Source organism: Haliotis rubra, unplaced genomic scaffold, assembly GCF_003918875.1.
Source record: "Haliotis rubra isolate DU_JTF1 unplaced genomic scaffold, ASM391887v1 Scf751, whole genome shotgun sequence".
NCBI lineage: Eukaryota > Metazoa > Mollusca > Gastropoda > Lepetellida > Haliotidae > Haliotis > Haliotis rubra.
Window position 1 is genome coordinate 182,630 of NW_025767470.1, and position 11,735 is coordinate 194,364.

Consider the following 11,735-nt stretch of genomic DNA (forward strand, 5'->3'; position numbering starts at 1 on the left):
GAATCAGATGATTGTCCTTGCATCTTGTCTGTACATATATTAATGTTGGTGATTGTCCTTGCATCTTGTCTGTACATATATTAATGTTGGTGATTGTAATATATGTTGCCATGATGGTGTTGTTCTTTCAGCACCACCATTTTCTAAGGCTGGTGAGTTACCTGGTGTCCCTATCTCCACCCTCCGCATGTTACCTTTCCCTCCTATATATCTCTGCCAATCACTCCCTGTTTAGTATGATACATAGAGATTATTACACGAGCAAGTGTGTCATATGACATACAAAACTCGTGCGCAATTTGTGTATTGCTCGCTCTCGCTCGGGCAATACACAAATTTTGCCCGAGTTTCGTATAAGTCGTGTGGCACACTTTTGAGTGTAATAATTTCTTTATCATCCATGTTATTCCTGTACATTTGTGTCAGCAAGTGTGACTGCCCTGTTCATTGACGTCACGTTCAATTGTTTAATGACGTCACAGACAACGATATGCAGAAACAACGGTTGCTAGGCAAAAGTGATATGTGCACATGTGCACATATGATATATATCACACTGGTTATGTTTCACCATATGGATAATAAATCTCTGTATTCTTCAACCATAAAACTACCTTATCAGTCAGGAGGGGAACTAAAATGGGCACTGATGTTCACAATCATCAATATTGGCTGCAAAGAAGTTGCCAAAAAAGTGTAACTGATATAATGTCATAGATAATTACAATGATCATAGCCAAACTATATAACATGAACTCCTCGGAGGGGCAAATGCAGTAGTTTTAGTTGAAGGTACCTGCGCCAATGAGCGAGCAATTCTCTACTTTCTCTCACCCTTGGCCAGTTTGCACTTTATCATTGTACCCTGTGCTTGTGTAGGTTCCTACTAGGACCATGGCCTCTAAAGGATGGATAACTGCACCCCCTTATATTTGCCTTGCCATATATCATCTCACAATTTAGGTTTTTCTCCTCCCATTATTTTTGAAGACATATACTGAATTGTTTAAGGTGTGGCAGTGTCCACTCCTGGGTGATAATGTGATGTTGAGTGTGCCCTGCTGCTGTATCCCAGCCCTGGCACTCCATCGAGATGCTCCCCTTGGGGTGTTGACAATCGAGAATTCTCTTGGTCTGGTCTTCCACTGTTGACTATGGGGTCTCCTCGACATGACCTGGTTGTTCTGGTCTTCAGATCTTGGCACATCAGCAGCACAGGGAGCACACTTACTCAGTGTCCATCGATGATTGACTCTAACCCAGACCCAGTGGGAGCTGGGAGGTTGTGGGACAGCACCATTCTACTTTTGTGATTTGCAGGAAAGGATGGGATAGACTCACTGAATCATGCATTTCAAACAAGACTGCTTTTTGCAGGCTGGATGCCTTGCGGTCCCTCCCATGTCTGGTCAGTCCCTCCTGTCCTCTCATGATTTTGGATGGGGTATTGTTTGAGGTATGAGATGTCTCTCTCCGCTGAGAGATCAGAATTCTCTATGATCCTACTCCACCCAGTCTGGTCATTCCGTGCCTGTGCCACTACAGCAGATGTTACCACAATATTTCCCGTCCTGATCCCAAGTAGGATTCTTGAACAAATACATCTTAGTAGAATGGAGATAAACATACTGTTTTTTCAATGTAGAGGTAGGTTACCTGCCCTGTTTGTTTGGACATAACAAGTAACAAAGACAACTCTTCTTCCAATTATCAGGACACTAAGATATATATTATCTAGTGGTATAACCCAGTGGTTGAAGCATTCGCTTGCCATGCCAGGGACCCAGAGTTCATTCCTCACCTATGAAGCCCATTTTTGGTGATCCTTGCTGTTATATTGTTGGAATATTGCTAAAAGTAAAAGTGGTATAAAACCATACTCACTCACTTACTACTCACTACAGTCCATTTGAGTCAAAATCTCCTCAATGAATTGCACTCTAACTCAGAAACAAATAATCGTAAAGGACTCAAACCATCGCTAAAGCCATCAAAATATAAAAGTTGTTTAACAAACCATCATTGTTTTCAATCGATATTTCAAGATTTGTGATAAGGGTGTAGCGACAGCTCAGGTAACAGCCAGGTGAGCGAGAGGCACTTGTGATGCTAATTTCATCAGTAGGGGATGGTATCAAAAGTCATCACACTGTGATTCTGAATCGGACATTGACTCACCCCATCTCGGATTTTGCTGCCTAGCTCAATCTTCACGTTTCGGAGACAATATTTAATGCAAAAATATATGCATGAAACATTTTTGTCACCAGTCGTAACCGATAAGTTCAATAAGTTCCATAATTTACGCAATGGGGAGATTTTAACTCAAACAGACAGTACTTGAAATATTCATATGATGATATGACAATTGATAATTTGTTTTGATACACAACTCAACTGAACTTGGTGTACCAAATTACCTGGTCCACTTCAGCCTCAGTATGAATAGACCTTGGTAATTGGATCTCCAGAATAGACATGGGGCGGTAGGGTAGCCTAGTGGTTAAAGCATTTGCTCATCATGCTAAAGACATGGGTACAATGTGGGAAGCTTAAATATCTGGTGTCCCCTGTCATGATGTTGCTGAAATATTGCTGAACGTGATGTTAAACTATACTCACTCCAAAATTCAATGAGGTTTCATATAGCTGATGATTGTCTAACAGAATGGTCTGTCACATTGACAGTTACTGTCCTCTCTGGTCTTCAGGTATACAACCATGTGTTCATCACTCCAGTATATACTTCCAGTATGTTAATATGGTAGTGTCTGACCCTGCATGAGCCTTCTGCCCCAACTAACCTCAACACACCAGATACTAACACTACTAAAGCTGGCCAGCTTTAGTAAGTCTGGGTGTAAATATTACCTGGTGGGTGGTTGAACATCAGTTTGGTGTTCAACAAAAGAACAAAAATGAAGAAATGTTTGGAAACTCAGGCTGATGGTTGTGTCTATGTTCGTTCAGCTGACATTAAGAGAAATGCTGCATGGATATCAAGATAAAAGACATTGAATATACACACTTTGTGACACAGGACTACCATGACCAGCAGCTCAAGTGACACAGGCTACCATGACCAGCAGCTCAAGTGACACAGGCTACCATGACCAGCAGCTCAAGTGACACAGGCTACCATGACCAGCAGCTCAAGTGACACAGGCTACCATGACCAGCAGCTCAAGTGACACAGGCTACCATGACCAGCAGCTCAAGTGACACAGGCTACCATGACCAGCAGCTCAAGTGACACAGGCTACCATGACCAGCAGCTCAAGTGACACAGGCTACCATGACCAGCAGCTCAAGTGACACAGGCTACCATGACCAGCAGCTCAAGTGACATGGGCTACCATGACCAGCAGCTCAAGTGACACAGGCTACCATGACCAGCAGCTCAAGTGACATGGGCTACCATGACCAGCAGCTCAAGTGACACAGGCTACCATGACCAGCAGCTCAAGTGACACAGGCTACCATGACCAGCAGCTCAAGTGACATGGGCTACCATGACCAGCAGCTCAAGTGACATGGGCTACCATGACCAGCAGCTCAAGTGACACAGGCTACCATGACCAGCAGCTCAAGTGACACAGGCTACCATGACCAGCAGCTCAAGTGACACAGGCTACCATGACCAGCAGCTCAAGTGACATGGGCTACCATGACCAGCAGCTCAAGTGACACAGGCTACCATGACCAGCAGCTCAAGTGACACAGGCTACCATGACCAGCAGCTCAAGTGACATGGGCTACCATGACCAGCAGCTCAAGTGACACAGGCTACCATGACCAGCAGCTCAAGTGACACAGGCTACCATGACCAGCAGCTCAAGTGACACAGGCTACCATGACCAGCAGCTCAAGTGACACAGGCTACCATGACCAGCAGCTCAAGTGACATGGGCTACCATGACCAGCAGCTCAAGTGACACAGGCTACCATGACCAGTGCACAGGCATCAAGTGACACAGGCTACCATGACCAGCAGCTCAAGTGACACAGGCTACCATGACCAGCAGCTCAAGTGACACAGGCTACCATGACCAGCAGCTCAAGTGACACAGGCTACCATGACCAGCAGCTCAAGTGACACAGGCTACCATGACCAGCAGCTCAAGTGACACAGGCTACCATGACCAGCAGCTCAAGTGACACAGGCTACCATGACCAGCAGCTCAAGTGACACAGGCTACCATGACCAGCAGCTCAAGTGACACAGGCTACCATGACCAGCAGCTCAAGTGACACAGGCTACCATGACCAGCAGCTCAAGTGACACAGGCTACCATGACCAGCAGCTCAAGTGACACAGGCTACCATGACCAGCAGCTCAAGTGACACAGGCTACCATGACCAGCAGCTCAAGTGACACAGGCTACCATGACCAGCAGCTCAAGTGACACAGGCTACCATGACCAGCAGCTCAAGTGACATGTACTACCATGACCAGCAGCTCAAGTGACACAGGCTACCATGACCAGCAGCTCAAGTGACATGGGCTGCCAGGAGGCAGCGGAAGAAGTGACTGACTCATTGCAACACTCGTACAAGCATATCCACCAGCAAGATCAGATCGGTCTCAGACACATTATCCACACAGAATCGGGTTGCTGCCAAGTGTCTAGAGATAGAAGGCATCATGAGATGTTTTAACCCACACTGACTGAAGGATATCACTAGGACTGACATAGGAGTTGACTAGTTCCCATCATGTATCACAGATATACTTAATGTCAGACTATGTGTCTGTATGATTGAATGATTGTTAAGCCTTTGATGTACAATACACCACAACACTATTTATCATTATTATAAATTATTGCTAGATGTTGCCCTGGGCCTCTTTTCACAAAGCACTAAGGTGATTGTAAGTCACTAAGGTAACCTTAGTGCAATGTTAAAGAATGGGAGTTAAGGTTAACCTTAGCAAAGGTTGCTTCATGAAAGGAGCCCCTGGTGTTGAATTCTGTCACAGTTAATATTTAGAGAGATTTTTTGTGCTCTTGTTGCTATTCACTGCACCATGACGCTAAGTCCTCTGGCTGTGAAACACATACCCTGTCCCATGTCTTATACCGTCTTCACATGTCATCAGTGCACAACACATACACTGTGCTATGTCTTACTCCGTCTTCACATGTCATCCATACACAACACATACACTGTGCTATGTCTTATACCGTCTTCACATGTCATCTGTACACAACACATACACTGTGCTATGTCTTACTCTGTCTTCACATGTCATCCATACACAACACATACACTGTGCTATGTCTTACACCGTCTTCACATGTCATCCGTACACAACACATACACTGTGCTATGTCTTACACCGTCTTCACATGTCATCCGTACACAACACATACACTGTGCTATGTCTTACGTCTTCACATGTCATCCATACACAACACATACACTGTGTGCTATGTCTTACTCCGTCTTCACATGTCATCCGTCTTACACATACATACACTGTGCTATGTCTTACACCGTCTTCACATGTCATCCGTGACTTCACACAACACATACACTGTGCTATGTCTTACACTGTGCTATGTCTTCCATCTCATCACATGTCTTATCCATGTCATCCACAACACATACACTGTGCTATGTCTTAATCCGTCTTCACATGTCACCCGTACACATACAATCTCACATCCGTACACAACACATACACTGTGCATGTCCGCCTTCACATGTCACCCGCACTCAACACATACACTGTGCTATGTCTTACACCATCTTCACATGTCATCCATACACAACACATACACTGTGCTATGTCTTACTCCGTCTTCACATGTCACCCGTACTCAACACATACACTGTGCTATGTCTTATACCGTCTTCACATGTCATCCGTACTCAACACATACACCATCCTATGTCTTACACCGTCTTCACATGTCTTCTGTACACAACACATACACTGTGCTATGTCTTACTCCGTCTTCACATGTCATCCATACACAACACATACACTGTGCTATGTCTTATACCGTCTTCACATGTCATCCGTACGCAACACATACACTGTGCTATGTCTTATACCGTCTTCACATGTCATCCGTACGCAACACATACACTGTGCTATGTCTTATACCGTCTTCACATGTCATCCATACACAACACATACACTGTGCTATGTCTTATACCGTCTTCACATGTCATCCGTACGCAACACATACACTGTGCTATGTCTTACACCGTCAATACTGTTGGTGTGGGAAAACTACATGCATGAACTTGGAGCAGCATGATTAAAACTGTTACTTGCATGTTTAATGGTGGATGTGTTTACCTTCAAGGCATGCCATTTGGTTAGAATTTCTAGATTACATTAAACGTACCTTGGTGGGGACTGCAGGACCTGTTGTCTCCATGCAGGACCTGTTGTCTCCATGCAGGATCAAGTACACTTGAGCTCTAGTGTGTGTGTTATACTGTTGTGTTTGAATGAGTCAGTGAGAGTGTGTTGTTTACGTACTGTTCACACAGGTTCACACTGGTTGTAGTGAAATGTTTTAATCTCTTTACTTCTTGAAATATCCTGTGATGCGAGTATAACTGTGACCATTTATTACCTGCCAGCTGAGAGTACTTCTATGAAACCAGCGCACCAGGCCAGTTCCCAGGCGAAGAATGAGCAACGCTACTTCCGGATCCCCTTCTCCCGTCCGGCAGATGAGTACAGAGATGGAGGAGTGGAGAAGAAACATGGCTACTGGTTTGCCCACTTCGATGGGCAGTGGATAGCCAGACAGATGGAGTGCTACCCAGGCAAACCGCCAGTTCTCTTTGTGGCAGGTAGGTGACCTTATTACCGTAGTAGTTGTGGTGATAAGTGTAATCATAGTTCATATGCACTGTCTTAATCATTGATCCTTGTGTTTGTGGCACAGTAAGGAAAAGTCAACCAAGTGACACTTTGTAAAACTGTACTGAAGATGAACATCTGATCTGAAAAGTGGTTGTTATGGCACTTGTATTCAAGATGTCATTATTTCTGCATGTAAAGTTAAGAAATTGATGCACAGAAAATATTTTTTATGTTTGAAATGTGATATTTATATTGCAGTCTTTAAAGTACATGTAATGATCCATTCTCTTCCCACAGAGGTTACTCCTGTCATATCTTCCTACGTAACCTCTGTTCTAATACGGCCATATTTCCCGGTTCTCGTAAAATCCCCTAGCGGCAAAAGATCGCAACACGAATTATCTCCCTTCTTTCTATCCAATCAGAACACGTGTTACATCGACTTAGATTCAACTTTACTAACACAAGCAAATGTGAGGCCACAAATATCCCCCATCTACCGGGGACGTGTGTTGATGTTACACACCAGACGTTTAATGGCTAGCTTGTTCGTTTTCAACGAGGGCGATGGAGACACCACTGATCCTTCATAACATGACTGAGTTCTGTCTAGAAGAAACGTTTGCGCATCGCGCAGGGGAAGAGGTTTAGTTTTCTCGAAGTATACGGAAATTACCGAGGCCTTGCGAATGATCACTTTTGAAACAACGTCGCTGATTGCACAACTAAATCTGATTACCTCCAATCACGAGTCTTGAACGCTCACACCATGAAAGGGTCGTATTAGAACAGAGGTTACGTAGGAAGATATGACAGGAGTTACCTTTGTGGGAAGAGAATGGTAATGATCATGCCATGAGGAAATATGTGTTGTTTGCTTATCGTTATGACTTCTCAACAACTGCTTACCATAGTGAATGTTCCTCGTTTTATATTCAATCAAGTTTTTATAAGGTAATGAGGATTCAAAGTCTTTTCCCTTCATCATTTTCTACACAAATAGGACATAGTTTAAGTATGTTTGTTATATGATGGCTGGGTATGCCACTGCTTGCTGTTGAGAGCAAGATAAACTGACTGCTGTATATGGCCTGCAGGTGTGGATGACATGCAGATGTGTGAACTCAGCCTGCAGGAAACTGGACTCACCAATCGGAAGGGAGCAGAAATTTTGGAGAATGAGTTTGAAGAGGAGTGGAGCACATTTGATGGTGGAGCTATTCTTAAGAAGAATTCTCAGAGAGTCTCCTCAAAATATCTGCAGAAGAAACTAGGCATTACTAAATAGTTATTTTAATTAGTTCAGTGCATATCAGATATAGTGTATTTATAACATGGTGAATGAGCATATTTGTATAGGAGGCTAGATTTACAAACAAATAAACAATCCTTACTATCAAGAAAAATTCAGATGTGATTGATAAAGGTGCTATGTATGAATTTCTACCGAGATTAGGTGTCAGTGAAAACTTGACTCCATGAAATTAAAATCTCTTACTTCAATTGTGATGTCAAGATTAAGTACTGGTTAATAAGTTGAGTTCCTGTAATACAGTTTTAAGATTTGCCTGTTTATGTGGTATGAGGGAGCATTGGATGGTTGAGATACATTTATTGGTCAATTTTAACATTGAGCTTCTCTTTGATTTACTGTGCAGTTTTGTTAGATTATATTGAAACCTAGTGAATTTAAGGTTTTCCACCCTTTGACTGTTTTTGAAACCAGTCTTGAATAATGTGAAAAGTTTAGTATTGTTAGTAGGTGTAAGTGTTGCCTATAGTATGTTTTATTTGTATTTTGTTGTGTTCAGGTAGAAGGTAGGCTGCTGATAAGCCCTGTTGTAATGTCTTGCTTCTGGCATCAGAAGGGATTACCAGTTTAATTCCAGTGCATGTTGTGATAATAAATGATTAACTGGAATGAAGTGAACAAACAAATGTCTACATGTTGAGAACAGATCATGCAAGTATAACATCTATTCAGTACAGTACTGGTGGCCAACATATTGCCGGGTGGTGACCTCACTCTCCCCTTCTTATGGCTAACATGTTGATGGGTGGTGACCTCACTCTCCCCTTCCTGTGGCCAACATGTTGATGGGTGGTGACCTCACTCTCCCCTTCTTATGGCCAACATGTTGATGGGTGGTGACCTCACTCTCCCCTTCCTATGGCCAACGTGTTGATGGGTGGTGACCTCACTCTCCCCTTCCTGTGGCCACCGTGTTGATGGGTGGTGACCTCACTCTCCCATTCCTAACGCCAACATGTTGATGGGTGGTGACCTCACTCTCCCCTTCCTGTGGCCAACATGTTGATGGGTGGTGACCTCACTCTCCCCTTCCTATGGCCAACGTGTTGATGGGTGGTGACCTCACTCTCCCCTTCCTATGGCCAACGTGTTGATGGGTGGTGACCTCACTCTCCCCTTCCTATGGCCAACGTGTTGATGGGTGGTCACCTCACTCTCCCATTCCTATGGCCAACATGTTGATGGGTGGTGACATCACTCTCCCCTTCCTATGGCCAACGTGTTGATGGGTGGTGACCTCACTCTCCCCTTCTTATGGGCAACATGTTGATGGGTGGTGACCTCACTCTCCCCTTCCTGTGGCCAACATGTTGATGGGTGGTGACCTCACTCTCCCCTTCCTGTGGCCAACATGTTGATGGGTGGTGACCTCACTCTCCCCTTCCTGTGGCCAACATGTTGATGGGTGGTGACATCACTCTCCTCTTCCTATAGCCAACGTGTTGTCAAGGCAGGGGAGGGGTCGGCCTTTGCTTCATGTTGTCCTGAGAAGAAACATGTTGCTAGGTAAACTGTTTACAAATATTTATCTTATCAAGTTGTAGTTTGTTATGTTATATGTTTATAACTTTTTATTTATTGTATCTTGAAATGCTGGATTACATTGTTGGTTTATGTTCTACTGTCTCCTCAAATGAAAATCCATCAAGCATTTTTATGTTGTGATTCCACAGTGTTCCCTTCAAGATGTACTTGCCTGAGTAGCCTCCATGTGGTGGTTTTCATGTGATTATAGTTCCTAGTAAGAAATAATGCATGGGCAGGGTGTCAACCAACCAAGTACTTGATGATGATGGGCAGAATTACACCAATTGCTATATGTTTCACCTTATCTACACACCATCCTTCTGTTCTGAATAATGTCACATATTTATATTTCAGACCTCTTTTTATGATTACACCTACAATAAGATATATTTTTAGATATTTTTTATGGATTACAAGTGATACTGCAATCATTCCTGGCACTTGGTGTCTTTCATGTTTTACTGGAATACCACAGGTTGTGGGTTATATGCAAGCCAGAGGATAAGTGAACTGCCCTGTCCCATACATCCCTCCATACTCTGTGCTATGCAGTTGTCTGTACACAGGGAGCATGTTGACTTGTTAACAGATTAATACTTGTTTGTTGATGTACAAGAGTGAATATAAGAAATGTTACTTAGTATGTCTGAAGCGATCCATGTTTATTGTTTGTGTTGATCCAGTAAGACCCTAGTTTTGGCAGACCACTTAGGTCAGTTTCAGGTACTGGTCATCCAAGAAACGCTCACTTCGATGGTCTGTGGATGTGATCTGGTCATGTATGTGTAGACCTTTGTACAAGCACAAATGGTGTTCTATATGAACATGTAGATACAGCAACATGTATCTCCACAGTCCCTGTGTTCAGCAGTACTCATCCCCTAATTTCCTTTCAGGTCAAGTCACATGAGAGATGTTTCTGGTAGCTTACCCTTAGGCTAACTGCCTATATTTAATGCATTCTCTTCCAAAAGGTTAGGGCTTGTTACAGGATGAAGTGTTCAGAAATGCAGACCTTATCCAAATCCTCTGTTCATTCCTGTATCTGTTCGATCTTTAAAATGTGTCATAGTGTTGTATGATTTTTAGAAAAGATTATTTCAAGAGTTGCAGACCTAATGAACAGTTTATGAGTAGATGAAATGATGAATGCTTTAGGGCAGTGGTCACATTAAGCTGCAAGCTGACACGAGATATCCTCAACAGATGCTGCTGGTAATTCCGGCTTTTGGTGTGTCTTCACATCTGGTCATGACAAGCTATCAACCTCTCGTGACAGATATATATGGCATGTTGCATTTTATTGACGCAGGGAGCTCAAATGACCAAATGGTCAGGGTCACAGGTTACAATCCCACCTTTTTGTTTATGTTTAACCCCTTTCTTTCTTCATGGCTTTTGCTGACTCCTACCTACACATGCCTACTGATACCCTTGGGTTTAATGGTATATAGCCAATAGCATTTGTGGTTGGGGTAATTCCAGATTCTGGACACAAAGCTTACTAATGAAACTGTTCAAGATGAAACATGAACCTGTTTGTTGAGCCAGAACATGTGTATAACATGGTCTTGTATTACTTGGTGTTGAGCCAGCTCTGTGAATGTATGCACAAATTGGTCATGTCTTCAGCACCATCACTTATTGTCAGCCATGTCACTCAGTCTATTCTAAGCTTCTCTGTATTGTGTTGAACGAATAAAGACAATTGCCACCATGATCTTTAGTGTTTTTGTTCAAGACATGCTTGTCGTAAGAGGCGACTAACAGGATTGGATGGTCAGGCTCAGTGACTAGATGGCACATTTCATCATATCCCAATTGCATATATCCATGCTCATGCTATTATAAGTTGTTCACTGGTCTCGAGTGGGACATGGGCTGATCGCCCGAAGGGCGAGGGGAACATAAAGAAACATTGAGGGTGCATCAACCCATGGGCCCCGAGGGACCAGTGAACAACGTTATTTATCTTATCGAACACCTCAATGGTAATTTTGAACTGTTTGAAGCACGGGTATCCAATCATAGTATGGACGACAAGAAAAACAAATTTAGAGTTAT

At 43.3% G+C, this 11,735-nt stretch overlaps 1 protein-coding gene across 1 annotated transcript in view; it reads left to right on the top strand.

Annotated features, from left to right (window-relative positions):
- Window positions 1-11,388, top strand: part of LOC124260155 (unconventional myosin-VI-like) — a 95,274-nt gene extending 83,886 nt beyond the window's left edge. The window contains 3 exon segments of the mRNA XM_046694405.1: window positions 132-152; window positions 6,604-6,819; window positions 7,930-11,388. Coding sequence (XP_046550361.1) covers window positions 132-152; window positions 6,604-6,819; window positions 7,930-8,120 — 428 coding nt within the window. The 3' untranslated portion in view covers window positions 8,121-11,388.
- The last annotated feature ends 347 nt before the right edge of the window (window positions 11,389-11,735 follow it).